Below are 16,326 nucleotides of genomic sequence, written 5' to 3' on the forward strand. Positions count from 1 at the left end.
GTATTCAAACAAAACTCCAGTTACACCGCAATGCATAATGAAATATCGGGTGGTAGCAGCAATCATATCATAGTGCGTAACTATGTCGATTTTCTCACGAGTCACGGCTTTGGGAGTTTCATATAGCTTCCTACAATCATCTTTTGGTAGGGATGACTTTCCCAAGTGCCTACCAAAAATTTGAGCTAAATTATTTCCTTGACAATAACATCCTGGAAAACCAAAACTGGACTAGCTGAAACCTCAATAACAAAAGTATACAGAGAAAAGGTCCATATAGGGAGAGTTGAACACAACTTATTAACATGTACAGCACATAAGCATAAGAGAAAATGAGTTCAAAAAGCATAAATAAGTATCAGATCTAATTTCTGCTATGACAGTTGTCTATTTTGGCCTCTGCAAAACTTTCCACAGAATCTAGTTTGATTGCTGGAGCTGTTGACACCTTCAAAACTGAGTAGGACCGAAGGTCTGAAATAACCTGAGACATTTTAAACACAAATTGGGACATATAATATTGAAAAGGAAGTTGATATGCACACTAGCTCAGACTTGCTGTTTTTGACAACTGAGTTGCATGGCAACTCTGGCGGTCAATGATGTGCCTGGAGTATAAGCTCTAACTGTGGCTTCTGCAACAGAACTCAGTATGTGGGAAAAGTTTTGATAAAAATGACAGTCTGAATCTTTGTCAGGTTAGCTTTAGATACCCAACCGTGCCAATTTGCGCTCTAGCATTGGTTATTACTAGAGCAATTTTGTGATAATTCTAAACTCAAACATAAAAAATGGTGGATATATCTTCTAGTTTTCTCAAATTTGTGGTAACTGATCGAAGGCATAAATGTGATTTCCTTAGAATTAAGAGAAGCCATAAGCAGGCAACTAAACAGAAATCAATAGCACTTAAGTCAATACCTGATTCACAGTATCGCAAATGCACATCCTGCCATTTCATTGAGATTTCCAAAAAAGAAATGGAAACGTAACAATTAGCACAATGTGGACTCATAGTCAAGTAAGCGCGAAAGAATATCCTGACAGCTAGGCCGTTCATCTGGCTCACCCCAACAATCTGGAAAGGGAAATATGTCAAACATGAGTACCAAAAAAAAAATGACAGCCTCACAAGTGTTTAATTACTATGATAGACCTAAAATAAGCTTCCCCAAGGGACCATCAGGAACATCCAGCCTCTTCCCATCATTTGCAACAGCATCAACCACCTTAACAAATACAAATGGAAACATGATATGTGAACTTCAAAAGAAAAGGGTAGAGATTAGAGACCATGTTTGTATTCCTTCTCTTCTATTTTTTAACGGCTAGAATAATTCAAAATGTATATCACTTACTTGGACAGATGGAACACCATGCCATGGCTTGTTGAGTGTGCATAGCTCCCATATTATCACACCAAAGCTAAAAATGTCACATTTTTCTGTGAAGGGCTCGTTTCGTATGAGCTCCGGAGCCATCCACTCTGGAGTCCCAGCAGATGAATAATCTTTCATAGGGGTGGTCATCAGTACCCGAGAAAGCCCAAAATCACAAATTTTCACTGTCCAGTGCTTATTCACAAGGCAGTTTGCACTTTTTAGATCCCGATGTACTATCTTCATCCGGTGCAAACATGATAGGCCCCTTAAAATTGCACAGATGAATGTATGCATGAAAATCCCAGGACATGCATATAAGTTTGATGTCATGAAAGAAGAACAAAGGCCTAGACTGACTGCCCCGCACATTAAAGTTAACAACCAGCATTCTAATTAGTGATTATTGGCACCATAATATTTGTCTCATATTCCACGTTTAAAGAAATTTGATAGAACTTTTAACAATGTACGAGAAAACTGCACCAGATTATCATTCATGTACTGACTCTGAGATCGAATCTTAGCCTCTTTCCAGTGTCATCTAACTAATCAAGTCTGAATTATATCCAAATTAAACAATCTGACATCTCTATCCAAATTAAACAATCTTCAGGGTTCACTTAACTGGAAATGCAATGTACTTTGCATGGACAAATTCTGTTACATTAGGGTTTAGATTGAAAAAGTATTATAACTGCAATGAAATAAAATCCACTATAAACACGACACTTCATTCCAATTTGCTATATTCCTCTTCCTCCAAGTTGGTCACCTTGGACCAATTGGTCTTCACATATCACATGTCACAAAGGCCAACTGCAGAGATGCAGCATATAGCTTTGGAATTTGGAATTCACTCCAAAAAGATTCTACTGCAAATATGTTACAGTACGAATTTAAATTAGCATTTTAAATTTAAACATTAAAATACAAATATTCATCTCCAACCTCACTACTCTTTGGCAATACCACACAATTTCCTGGTCACACTTTTTAGTAGACATAGCATATCTCAGGTCCTAGTTTCGTTTAGTTTTTATTGAGCTCAGAAATAAAATTTTAACTGTCCAACATCGTTTAAGCTCTATATAGTTTCCAAGAGATGAGTCTAACAGACATTAAAAAATGTGTGACTTGCTTATGAAATAATATGAAACAAATAAAATGCCAGCATGTTGGTTTGTTGCCAACTTTTATATGTTGTCAAAACTTAAAGAAAAAGAGAAAAGCCATAGTTTTGAATAGTCAATTTTCAGGATAAAAGAGAAAAGGTCAAAAAGATTTAAAAACACAGCTTGGTATACCTGCATATATCACATAGCATTTTCAGTCTCCTTCGCCAACTGAGTTTCTTTTTTTGCCCACTCCCATGGATGAGATAATACAGAGATCCCATTTCCATGTATTCAGTAACCATAGACAAGCGTGGAGGATTTGTGCAAGCACCAAGAAATAGAATAACTGCAAATAGAAGTATCACCAACAGATACACTCTTGATCAATCAGAATATGCAATTATAAAAATTGTAGAATTACATATCATCCTGGGTTCTTTGACATTTTGATGCATATTAATGCATATAGAATGCTGATGCAAAACATGAGAGCATAAACAAATACAAAAAGAATCGCATATACTGATATGCTAGTATAATCAAATATAATCAGAAGTGTTAACATAGTGTTTGAGTGAAGATTTATGAGGCTCTCCAAGGGGTATACAAAGGGTTTGAATACAAAATAATAAGTTTATGTATGTAAAGCAAGAGGAATATCATTTCAATTGTAAATCAGAAAACTGCCTTGCAACTACATTCAATGAAATAAAGATCATTTGTCTTGATAAAAGCCAGAAGAAACTGTTTCATAGAAGTGCTATACTGTTTCATAAAGATCTGTTGAAAAGCTCTGAGAATTTGAAACCATAGCTGATGTATCCCGTAATATCAACCTCTTTGCTATTGAAAAATTAAGAAACATACACTGGAAGGAGTACAACATTAAAAAGTTAACAAGAAAAGGCCTTTAATTTTCAAATTAAATGGAAATGTAGAATAAGAGGTCATACAAATATAAAGCTGACCATGAATTGGAAGCCAATCAAATAGTCAATCAAGAAAGATGCAGGTAATTCAGTGTAAACTTTGAAACTGATTATTAAAACTGATCGAAACTACAAGTTCTTTGACATGGAGACTAGGACAATATGAATGGTCTATGAGGGGCCCAAATGCATCTATAGTTTACTTGAATAACCATGTTCAGAAAGTGAAGACGAAAGGCAACAGAAATTGTGCCTCTGTGGCAGAGAAGGTTGGACTAGTGAGCCAGGTGGGACATGGAGTGGGACAAGTGACAGTCCAAAAAGGACATCGATGAGAAAATCACATCAGGAGATGTGAAGAATCACAAAATTAAGGATTTTAAGTTCTTTAGTTGGAACTTGCAATCATCCAAAAGGCAAATGACAAATATAAGAAGAAAGATTACCATTTGGGTGGCGAACACGGCTGTAAAACAAAAAGTTATATGTTAGCCAGACAAATAAATTGCTATGTGGGGTAGAAATGGATTCAGAAAGAAAATGGACAGTTAGCAATAGCCAAAGTTTTTTCTTTGGATTCAAAAACACTATTAAACAGTAAAATACCTCAGGATAGATATTTCAGTACAAAAGTCTTCAATGTTCTCTAAAGTTAAATCTTGTTCTAGAAAAACTTTAACTGCAACCTGTATACCATTCCAAATCCCATGAAAAACTTCCCCAAAGAACCCTGCAGATGGTAACAGAAACCTAATCTTAATGATGAAGAAAACCGAAGACTGCTGCAAAAATTTACACGCACAGTTCCAAGAGAAAAATTTGCAGTAGAAATCATCAAATGTCCATATGAGGTCAAATATCCAAGGCGATGAGCAAAGTACATAGTATTCTAATTGAACATAAATCAAAGTCCATGAATGCATACTATTTTCTAAACCAAAAAGATCATAATGTACTTCAAAATATTCACTACAACTCATCCCCTAATGACTTGTATCATAAATCTAATAGTACAAGATCAAACAAGTTAAAGAGCACCTGATGCAGATTTCTAAAAGCATGAAATGTAATTGAGCAAACTTCAGAAAGTAAGTTCTACTTTGCTCTTGTTCTATTTGACGTTAGAAATGAACATACAGGAGAAGCACTATTGGCAGTTACACTTTTTAGGTAATATAATAACCAAAAAAAGATAAAGCAGAAATTAATCTATATAGATTGGAATGTAATAGAAAAATCAGTGAGACTTTACCTCTTGTTCTATTTTCTGTTAAGGGCCAAAGTGTTTTAGTTATCTACTCTAATCTACAGATAAAAAATGTCAACAGTAAAACTCACATGCCCTTAACAGAAAATAATAAATGCGGCAGCTTAAGAACAAGCAGGGGCACAAATGGAATGACTGTGCTGTACTGATCAAATTACCCTCCGTATAAATTATGTGATATCTGAATTTATTGACCATGCACTATGGAAATTATACAATTACTAAAATGTGATTTAAATGTATGCACTTTTATTTGTCAAATAGTTTATTCATGGCAAATCATGTCCTAAATTATGTTTTACCAAACAAGGCATACCAATTCCAATGCGTGTTTGAATAGTTAATTCAGAAAACTCAATATTCCACTCTTCAAACGGAAACAGCTTCTTGTTGAGTATCTTTGGTATTTCAAGCATCTTATTCATTGTTGAGATCATATCAGGACCTCTGATGCTTTCTTTTGCCTCACACCTCCCAGAAGCATGATGTGTAAAATAACGAGGAGATGAAGGTAACGAGATTGCCTTCTGAGAATTCATTTGCTTCTCATGAAAATTATATCCCATCACTCTTTCACCACGATGATCTGGATGCAATTTTGAGACCTGAAAATTTATACTCACAAAAATGAGGACAGATGAATAATTTATGCTTCGATCAGATCTAGCACATAGATCACAAGAATGAATGTAGAATGGATGAAAAACAAGCAACCACACAAAACAATTTACCTTTATTTTTAGACGCAATTACTTAACTGACTATATTGCGAAAAAAGTTTAGCTGTCTACTTTCAATATCACAAACACTCTAATTAAAAGATAATATGAACACAAACAATTCTACTTACTACGAATAACCAAATATAATGATGAAAACTCTACAGAAAATGAAATCTAATGGAAATCCCATTGCATCACTAAAGAAACAAAAGGTTTGCACAAAAAATTGGAAAAGAAGAGCATACAGTTTCTTCAAGATCTGAATTATCATCCTTTTCCCTTCTAGAACAGCTACTACTTGCATATAGATTCTCCTTCGGAAAGCGATTCCTTTTTAGTGCTTCATTCATTGCTCGAACAGCCCTAATTCCAAGTTGACTAATAAAGTAAGGCAAACTTTTTTATTTGACAACAAAAAGGACATAATATTAAATAGATACTAATGCATACTGATATGGGCTATAAAAGGCCAATTTTCATTCCTATCTACTCTTCCAAAAGAAGATGGCAATAAAAGCCGCTTTTTGGTGCCATTTGTAGCCCATTATTGCTGAAATACCTGTGAATTACTGTCCAAGATGCCAAATATATGCAGGAAAAAAAATTAAAGTAGCCTGTTGAGTAAGGATATTCTTGTATTTACTCCTATTAATACATTTTTGTAAATAATAGGTTGTATTAGGTTTTACTCCTATAAATACTAGTAGGTCACACATAATATAGTGACTAAATGTTTCTCCCATAGTAGCTTTCATACCCTGACATCATGGTTTCTAGGAAAAAACATCTAGTCACTGTATTACAAGTGATAGGAGTAGTACAAACCTAATACAACCTATTATTTACAATAATACCCTTCCAATGACTGACTGGTGCGAGGGGTCTCAAGAAATTGACTTACTACACTCGCTGTAAATGAAATCTCAGGACTCAATCATAAGGACAAAATTTGGCTTGCCTACAGGATAGGTTGTAGTGCTGTTTGTGTTATGGCTAAAGGTTCGTCAAAGTGCCGTGACATCTACTAATGTCACGACAATAATGACAACTCAAACCAAAAATTGGAAATTTAATGATACCAATCAACAGTGGTCAAAAGCCGTTAAGAATCATCTGACATTTTTATGAAAGCAACTTCATCTCACTGATGACCCTCCTACTAAAGATAAGAAGAAAGTAGTGTGGATCCCAGAGAACACCCAAATCCTTGGAGCACTAGTGAACTCTATGGAGCCGCGAATTGCTTACATGTGTTCCTATCATGGGACAACAAAAGTAGTTTGCAATTATACTCTAGTAATCTTTCTCAGATGTATGATGTTTCATTGGAGTACGTTCAGTTGCAACAGGATAGCAAGATGGTAACTAAATACTTTCCTCATCTCAAACGAATATCTGAAAAGTTAAATGCGGCATTGACTCTTTCGAGTGACATTAGAGGGAACAGATGCTGGTGCTTAAATTGTTGGCTCACCTCAAGCCAGAATTTGAGACAGTCAAATCCCAAATCCCAGCAGGTGAAAAATACCTTCCTTTGCAGATTCATATGCTCGTGTGCAGCATACTAAGGAGAATGCACAGGGAGATGGTACTTTACTTAATAGTCTGCTTTTGTTGCTAACCACAATCAGATTGAACAACTTGGTCTTGGATGTGGCTCTTGTGGTTGAAGAAGTAGAGGAGGTAACGGGGATTGTGGAGGTCGAGGTACTCCCAACTGCTCCCATTGTAATTTAAAGAATCACACTCATGAAACTTGTTGAGATTTAGTTTAAAAATCACTTTCATGATTTGCTAATGCTGCCACTATTGACCAAGCTGAATAAGGCTCTTCACCACAATGGACCCAGAAAACTTTTAGCGTCTCTGAGAAAGACTATGCTAAATTCTTGCACTACCAAGCTACAAATCAAGCATCTCTTCTTCTTCTATGGCACAAAAAGGTAGTTCTATGGCTTGTCTCTTCCACATCCCTAATCCTGACCCGTAAGTTATTGATCTTCTACTATGCCAGGTTCTCTTCTAGAAGTTTTGCTAGTATTCAAGGGTGTACTTCCTTTCCCATGTCACTTTAGCTGATGGGTCTACAACTAAGTTGGATAGGCACTGTTGAACTAAATCCATTGCTTTTATCTTCTGTACTTTACATACCTAATTTACATTTTAATCAAATGTCTGTTAGTAAACTTCTACAGTGTTTAGCTACCTTTCCTCCTGTTTTTGTTTTCATTTAGGATTTGAAGACAAAGAGGAACATTGGAGGGCATGAGCACAATGCTCTTTACTTTCTTAATTCCACTGGTTTGGTTGCATTTCCTGCTACTTTCTCGTCGTTAAATACATTGCAGCTTGAGTCAATCGTCTCTATAAAATTTAAAGAAGTTGGTTCCTAGTTTCAGTCATTTGTCCTCTTTAGAGTGTGAGTCTTGTCAGTTACCAAAGCATCATCATGTTTCTTTTGTTCGAGTCAATAAATGGATATCTGAACCCTTTATGTTAATTCATTGCTTGGGGTTCTAATTGTGCCACCTCAAAGTTAGGCTTTAAGTATTTTGTAATCTTTGTTGATGATTTTCGAGTGTTACATGGCTTTACTTAATGAAACATCATTCTGAATTATATTCTGTTAATTGTGCCTTTGTTTAAGAAATAAAGGCTCAATTTGGTATACCTATATGTATACTATGTAGTGCTATTGCAAAATATTACCCTTACTCTCTTAACAGATTTTGTTAGTGGTTTACGTAGGTGATATTGTAATTACAAGAACACCATTTCTCTCTTAACATAACTTTCCAAACAAATGAACAGATAACCAAATTATGCAAAGGAAGATGCTAATCAAGTGATGATCACACGAGAAAACTTTCTGGCAGAGAAATCAACAGTGGCTTACAACTAAAAAAAATTAGCACCAGTTACAAATAGTCAAATTTCAATTGATACATGGGATAAATTATTGTGCTCATTAAGGCTATAGATCCCAAGAAACAATACTGAAAATCAATCAATTTCAGTTGATGATCAGTTGATGATAATGGGTGCACTATGCTTATTGAGGAGACTAATGAAGATATATCCAGAGAAAAAACAAAGAAGATCGTCATTTTACATAGACTTATAGATATAGCGATCCCTCTATTTTAGGAGTATTATTATGTGGAAGATTTTGCAAAAAGACAGAAAGAGAAAAACACAAAATTGACACAATTTTACTACAGTGATGGCAGAACAAAATCAAATCAGTTTCTGATAACTTTATACCATGGTTCAAAATTAAGCTTTTTCAGGTCCAGGATGATGCAATTTCGGCTACTAGCGATGGCATTGCTTGGTATGTGTTGTTTGCAGGTGATGTACTTAAGTTGTGAAGCTAGAGCAGAAAATAGTTGTGAGTTGAGAAATGAAAATGTGAACAGACAGAGAGCTTCTAATAAGAAGAAGAACAGAAGTATAAACGTGTCACACAGTACAAAGATGACTACAAACAATCTCAGGCAAGATATACACAAAATGGAATTGCTTTGGCATTTTGGTCAATAATTCAGAAGGCAGAAAAGTTAAACCAGAAGGTATTACGTAAAGCATTTTGGTGCAATATAGGTTCAATAATTCATACAGTGGAAAAGTTATAGTAGAAGGTGTTACCTTCTAGGCAAATGCATTCTGAATGAAATGGAGAATTTAATTGCATTTTTCCATATACAGTGGAAGTTTTTACAGGACAGTAATAAGACCAGCTATTCATAAGATATGAGATGTTGGGCAAGGAAAATGCAGCAATTGAAAAAATAAATGTATTCAAAGTGATGCAACAGTTGGAATGTCTCCTTTTGTAATGTGACATTGATGGTCAATGGATGTGCGTGAAAAGGTCAGTAGTGGCTGTACATGCTGAGTAGTTGAGGCAACAAAATTTCTGCCCTGCTTGCAACAACTTGGTATATCTAAGGTACTTACGAACATTATGTTTCCCAGCTAACTCAATTTCTCATTAAAAGTTGATTGCTGTTTGATAACTAGCAAATCAAATCAATCAAACTCTTCTTCAATGGATCAACCTGAAGAACTAACACTTGCAGTAGTTACATAAAATTGTTCCTTTCCATGAGGAATGATATTACACTACCATCTGAATAGCTGAATTTTCTTGTCGTGAAAATCCAAATTAATGGGGCATGTCTTACAGTACCAAAAAGTTCAGTAGATTTTAGCTGATTGTTTTTTCTCCCTTTTCTTTTGTTGCTGCTGGTAACCAGCTCTTGTTTCCTAGTCAGATGAAACAAATAAAAAGTACATAATTTGACTAATTCAGGCTGTTCAGCACATTTCTTGTTTCTTAGGTCCATATGTCTCCTTCTAAAATTCCTAGGACAAAATTCCCACCCATATATCTTTGTAACACAGTATATTCAGAGCCACGAATTCATAATCCTTAAGCCAGAGGAACAGTGAAAATTAAACTGCTACAGACATTAGCAAGGATAAAGGGTGGCATCTATCTTGGAATCATGAAAAAGATATAGTTTAGCGCTAAAATATTGCATTTGGCTAGTGAAGGTTTACAAATTAAGACTTGACACTCTGATGAAAACTGTGAGAAACAAATCAATATAACTAACAAGAATAAACGCAAAATGCCAATAAAAATTCTAAATCTAATCCAAATGGGAATAAAAATACTAACCTAACAATGTCATCACCAATCTCAGGAACCATACTAATACATTGCCGCCTTCTTCTACGAGCTTCTGTTGGTGATGCCCCAGCTGACCTGAGTATACACTTTGGGCTTATGTAATTTTGTTCAAATATCACAATCTGAAGAGTTACTTCAGCTAAAGAAAAACCAGACTATTTATAACACATTTAACTAAATTTCAGAGAATCAAGAAAAGTGAGGTAAAACAAGCAAGTAGGAGAAGGGATATGTATAGCTAAGTCTTGCAGCAAAGCACAGTAGTTAAGGTTGTAATTTTGGTCCTGGATATTTTGATGTTACATTTATTGTGAATTTGAAAATATTATTTTGCACCATAATTCATGCAAAGCTCATTCCAACCTCTTTTTTGTTGGAGAATTTCACCACTTTTCAGAACAGAATACTTTTATTAGATCTATTGGACAGAAAAATAAGTTCCAAAATCCAATAAATGTACCAACTTAGTGTGGATTCCCTTAGACCCCTTAAACCCCTTAAAATTTGGAGACTCAAATTTCAGAAGTTTCCTATTTGTCCGTGAGAGAGAGAGAGAGAGAGAGAGAGAGAGAGAGAGAGAAGAGAAGAAACAGGACAAGAGAAAAGCTTATAAACAGATATGCTTGCTATAAATGTACTGGAACAGACACTCTTTCTTCTCTTCCTTCACTCCCCAAGTCTAATCAGGTAATGTAACTGTCTGTATCTAACAAAGTAATGTAAACATAAACAACCAGGTAGTCTTAGAACATGAAAACAAAACTTTCACCTTGATGTTGCCACATCATTGCTGTAGTCTCTAAAAGAATATCTGCGACCTCCAAGAATGGATCTCCCAGGTCCTTGGAAGGAGTAAGGATCTGGACTGTGATAGAAGTTGTATATTCAGAAATAACTTTAAAACAAAAGCAAATATCGTGTTTTCTTATTATGGGAAGAAAGCATAATGTCTATGACAATGTTAATTATCTGCCAAAAATGAGGAAATTATTAGCTGTAGTTTTGCCTAACTTATGCGATTCCATTTGGACAAACACATTGACTTCCAGGCATAATGACAGAAAAGAGGCTTAAGTAGGAATATCTAGTTTAAGCTCAACTAACATACTACTTTTATTTCCCTTCCTTTCTTGATATATTTGTTTCTCATTCATGAGAGAGAATATAGCACTCCAGTATGTTAACCTATCTGATTCATCAACATGTAAATAAACTATAACTTCGATTCAAATAGTCATCCATCACAAGTAAAATGGTCACAAAAGAAGAATCTAAATTCATCAACAGTTGAAAAGACATATTATAGTTCCTCAAGAACAGAAGGATCTCAGAAATGCCTCCTCATCAATTTTACCATAATATCATATAAGAAACACATCAAAAGTTTATAAAGCATAGAAAGAAAAGCTGAAACTATAAACAAGTATAAATTGGTTCCACATAAAGTAAGCGACATAATAATTTCTCAATCATCTATTTGTAAACAAGTCTGCGTATGGTTACTTGAGAACCTTGAAGTTGCTGTATTCAAAGTTGCTGTCTTCGGTTCAACAATCATATTCTTCTGGTTCAACCACCAAAATGAATTTGTCACATTTGGATCGCTATGTGACAAGCTGACAACAGCACCAGAAAGAACATTATAAGCACATTAAGGTCTTCAAATGGCATACTAAATACATTTTCGATGAACAATAAAAAATAACTTTTACATCAAATACTACAGACCAATTACCAAGAACATATTATCATCTGCTTTTAATTTCACAAGGTAATAAAGGACTACTTCAACCTTCGCTCAGCTATAGCCTTTGATTGTGCTAATACACCCCTCATAGAAGGCCCAGAAAAACTTGTAGATGCTTCCAGCTTACTCTGATATGAGGGCTGAAGAAATTCTTCAAGTTCAGTGCTGAAAAGCATGTGACAAAGGAAACAAAACATGAAATTTGACATACATGAACTGAAATCTAACACATAGTAGGCAAAAACAAACAAAAGGTCTTTGCATTTCAATCCTCAACCAAAAATAAAAAATAAAAAAAAAAAACAAAGGCAAACTTTATGCTCTTACCATTCAAGGTCTACTTGTCCTCTGTAGCCACAAATTGGACTGCATGGTTCCATAGGTGAATCATATGAATTTAAAGCTGATTCACTTTCACGGGAAGCAATCATATGAGAGAAAAAGATAGCTTCTGATGTACAAGGTGTCAGTTTACCAGGAACACGTACAAGATCTACCAGAAATTCCACAGAATCCAGAAACACTGTGACAGACATGTGCTTATATGAGTCTGTTCGCTCCATTACTCCTTCCCTTGGTAAACCCTAATCACAGGGAGAAGGAAGACAATGACTAAAACAAAAAAGAAGAGAAGGGCATCAGGGGGGGGGGGGGCAATGTCATGTCTTATTGTTGTCTAATGTCAACCAAGAAAAGATTTCAGGCAACATAGCACTAAAAGCACCTGTGGAATTTATACACAATGGGAGAAACTTACCACCACGAGTTTACTATCTATACCTACAGAATCAGCCAGAACTTTGAACAAGATTGCCCTGGATTGGCACGAACCATGCTTTATTTGGCACAACATTTGAATTCCATGATTCTCCAATTGGCGACAGACTTCCTCAAGGCCACCTTTTGCATTATGTGGTTCCAAATTTGGGGATTTATAAAAATCGAAAACCTATATATGTTAAAATCTCCTCAGATACCAAAATTAACAAACAAACAACCATTAACACCATTTTTGGCTAACCACTATGCTTTATGAAGTTAAGTATACTTTTCTTGATATTTTCAAATTGTTGTCCTAAGTTCGACTTCAACTTGTACTGATACTTTTTTTAGGTGCTAAGTTTAGCATAAAACCATAAAATCAGTCCTCCATTTCAGTTCCATGAAAAGCCTACGTGTGAAAGAACCTCCACATGTTTCAATTATATTATGTCCGAAATTAAATAGTTAGTGTTGCCTAGGCTTTTCTTCTTTATTGGGTTTCATTCCGTACATATGTTGTCAATTGACCTTATTCTATTAGCTTTCTTGTTCAGTCTTTGCAGTTAGTCATACATCTCAGTTTATTCAGCATTTTGAACTGCATATGCTGCTGTGTTCCAATTTTAGATGACCACAACCAAGACCAACTATGCCTTTTTGTCATATCAATTCAATTAGAAATTAAACAAAGAAGGAAGAAGAAGAAGAAGAAGAAGCTAAGATGTTACAAAAGCCTATCAGTTGCTAAATAGCCTGAAGCAGCAAATGAATAAATGATCAAGTGAAAACTTGCATAATGAAGACATACCAGTCCTGCAATCTTTTTTATCATAGCAGTTGGACTTGAACTCAGTCCTTTTACCAATGTGAGAGCTAGCTGCTTCATCATTGACAGCTTCTTATCTTTATTTGTATCAACTAGAATAACGTTGGGTGCGAAGCCTTCAGAATCCAAATACTGAAGTTCACCTAAAGAGGGAATAGAATCATAAAACTCTGTGAATCTTCTTTCCTACAAAACGCAACAAGTGTATTGTTAGGATGGTCAAAATTCAAAGGCAGATTACTATCCATTTGCAAGGAATTCTTTATCAATGTTATCTTGACAAAATAATAGAAAAAATTGCAAAGCTGCAAAAGATTCTTTCATCTATTCACTTATTTCTTATAAAAATGTAACATATAGGGAGATAGTGCTGTCAAAGGTAAATATTTATACAGTATTACAATGTGATTAGCCACAATAGACTGAAAAGACAAAAAATGTGGGCACAAAGAATAAGATGTGCCATCAGATGTAAATAGTTAGACAGCCTAACAATGTGCTTAGCCACAAGAGACTTAAAAGGAAAGAAGATGCGGGTAAAAAGAATAAAGAAAAGGGAGAGAGAAGGGGCTGGGGGGGGGGGAGAGGAACAGAGAAAGAGTAATGAAACGAGCAGAAAAGGGGGGAGGGGAAGAGGAAAACAGGACATTTTGGAGAACAAAAATCCAACGATGACAATTTAAAAAATAAAATAAGTCTTCACGACAACCAGATACAAAAAAAAAAAAGAGAAAAAAAAAGAACTATGTCTGTTACCACAATAGCTCCTTACAGAGTCTATTATGTGATACATGTAGGGAAAGCACAATCACATCTGCAAGCAATTATCAATGTTTTTGGCAAAATAAAGGTCACTACTGATATTCCAAAATTATGAACAACTACCACGTGCTATGGAAATTCTGAATTGTTGGATAAACTACATTACCGGAGTGATAAAGTAGAAACCATCAGGTATTGGTTCAGCAAGCTTTCCAGTGGCCCATAAAGACTGTGATTCTCGCTGAATTGCACCTTCTAGCTCAAGCATTGTTGGTGATACCCTAATATTTGAAGTTACTTCTGGAGAGACAAGAGAATTCAGGTGCACCTTTTCCATAAGATGTGGAAGCCTCTGAGAGATGTTCAATGGCAGCGTGCCATATAGGCATCTCTCCTCCTATTTCTGTACCAGGTCATAGAAGCTTCAAGATGATTTTGGACCAACCTGAGGTGGCTCTGAAACAGGGTTCACAAGAATTACTACATTGACTGAACAACAGCAACTGTATGAAACTAAAAAAAATGGCTAGAATATGGAGAGAATCCAGAAATGAATAGATGTTATTTAGTAGGTTCAAACAAGTAACCTCTTTTCTAAATAAGATTTGCAATGCCCAGAAAATCAGCAAATAAGAAAGAATTGTGCATAATAAATGAGCTCGTAATCAAAGAAACTATGTGATAATAGGTCCAAGATGTAGGACAAGACAGAACAGTATCTAAGGTGCACTCCGTACCAAGGATTGAAGAATCAGCAATATGGTGGCGATACACGCAGCATTGTGGCAGAGAATTGAATTCTACATGGAAGATAAAGAATGTCCTAATTACATTGACCAATGGGCATAGAATCCTTCTGTAAACAAGCCCCCTAAATATGAAAAGAAATTAAATCATGAAAGATCCTATCGACATCTAAAACTTATCCTACTTATATCATTAATTACTAGGAAGTGGCTATTCTTCAGAAATTGTGTTTTTCCTTGCTTCCTAGCTATCTGTACTTCAAGAATTGCTTGAAAACTTAAAACTGTTGTCTTGAATGACGGAGTCTTCAAAATAGCAGATTGACCAACCTTATAAAAATAACATCTTTGCATCAGCAACAAATGCAGTTGCTCCTAATTTATCGAGAACTTGCAAGATTCATGACTTTGGAATGATAATTTCATCTACTTATGGATTAAAAATATTCTGCCCAATCAATCCAATGTTCTCTGCATCTATATAAAGGCTCAATAACCATTACTAAAACTGAATTAAAAAGGCCTTAGAGAGAGAGAAATAGAAGCAGAAATTCAATGATCCAAAATCTTCATTAACAAAGACAAAGATTCAGTACGATTACACAAAGAATAGGTAATAGAGGATCAAGGTTCTATCCTCCAATAAATCAAGATTGACTACATTCACCTGAAAAACATATAGATAAGATTTTACATCAATGGTCAATCAATTTCTTCTTTTCCTTTATTGGGCATTTAGATATTGTTGAATGTCTGGTTTCAAAAGAATAATGTGGCATGTACATTGAACAAGAAACAGCCAAACCAAATTCTGGGATTCCAAAAATGACAAGCAAGAACACGAAATCTCCTGCTTGTTCAAATATTGACGGAGGGAAAAAACCAAGACATTACAAATTAAGTGTAAGTACCAGATTCTTGATCCTTTAAAGGGTTCTTCGAATCACAAACGTTTGAATCCGAGACATCTGACTCTTTGATCTTGTCATTCTCTGCATGTAATAACTGCAATATGTATGGGAAGGTGGTGTTGGAGGAGAAGTGAAGAGAGTAGCAATGGTAATTGGTAACTACTAAGAGTACTTACAAACAAAACTGGGTTCAGTTGGCATTGTCAAACGTGGAAAGTGATGATTCAGTTTTGATTGGTTCTCAGTTGTCCTTGCAACTTGCAAGATGCACGGAATATGGGATCCCGCTTCCCAAGTCAAAATCCCTTTAGTCAAAACTCAAAATTCCCTTTGGGCTTTCACCTGTTCTGCTCTTCGAATTGTTCAGTCTTGCTATTTATTTATTTGCCCTGTTGGTTTAGCAAACAGCAATAACGCTACCGTTTATATTAGGATTAAACCCCTGGATTTTATTACCA

The 16,326-nt window shown here is 35.3% G+C and overlaps 1 protein-coding gene across 3 annotated transcripts; it reads right to left on the bottom strand.

The window, feature by feature from the left end:
* Positions 1-210: 210 nt before the first annotated feature.
* Positions 211-16,216, bottom strand: LOC113726168 (serine/threonine-protein kinase EDR1-like). Of its 3 annotated transcripts, XM_027249730.2 has the most exons (19): positions 16,045-16,216; positions 15,869-15,962; positions 14,378-14,667; positions 13,432-13,635; positions 12,619-12,810; positions 12,189-12,445; positions 11,907-12,026; positions 11,626-11,730; positions 10,884-10,979; positions 10,103-10,189; positions 5,661-5,778; positions 5,010-5,298; positions 4,033-4,156; positions 3,873-3,892; positions 2,687-2,843; positions 1,359-1,647; positions 1,157-1,229; positions 922-1,078; positions 211-484 (listed from the first exon to the last, which is right to left on the bottom strand). In XM_027249730.2, the coding sequence occupies exons 3-18, from the start codon at positions 14,546-14,548 to the stop codon at positions 996-998; spliced, it is 2,385 nt and encodes a 794-aa protein (XP_027105531.1). In that variant the 5' UTR covers positions 14,549-14,667; positions 15,869-15,962; positions 16,045-16,216; the 3' UTR covers positions 211-484; positions 922-995. The 3 variants fall into 3 exon arrangements, with proteins under 3 accessions (XP_027105531.1, XP_071930580.1, XP_027105533.1); XM_072074479.1 differs by lacking the exon at positions 12,619-12,810 and having other exon boundaries at positions 16,045-16,215; XM_027249732.2 differs by lacking the exons at positions 15,869-15,962; positions 16,045-16,216 and having other exon boundaries at positions 13,432-13,592; positions 14,378-14,514.
* Positions 16,217-16,326: the final 110 nt, after the last annotated feature.

This window comes from Coffea arabica, chromosome 2c (assembly GCF_036785885.1).
Source record: "Coffea arabica cultivar ET-39 chromosome 2c, Coffea Arabica ET-39 HiFi, whole genome shotgun sequence".
In the NCBI taxonomy this organism is placed as follows: Eukaryota; Viridiplantae; Streptophyta; class Magnoliopsida; order Gentianales; family Rubiaceae; genus Coffea; species Coffea arabica.

Excerpts from the sequence above, each read along its gene's own strand:
- LOC113726168 (XM_027249730.2), bottom strand. The coding sequence starts at position 14,548 with ATGGAAAAGGTGCACCTGAATTCTCTTGTCTCTCCAGAAGTAACTTCA. Across the intron at positions 10,190-10,883 it reads AATGATGTGGCAACATCAAG|GTCAGCTGGGGCATCACCAA; the intron begins GTGAAAGTTTTG and ends GTGTATACTCAG. Across the intron at positions 3,893-4,032 it reads ACTGAAATATCTATCCTGAG|CCGTGTTCGCCACCCAAATG; the intron begins GTATTTTACTGT and ends TTTGTTTTACAG.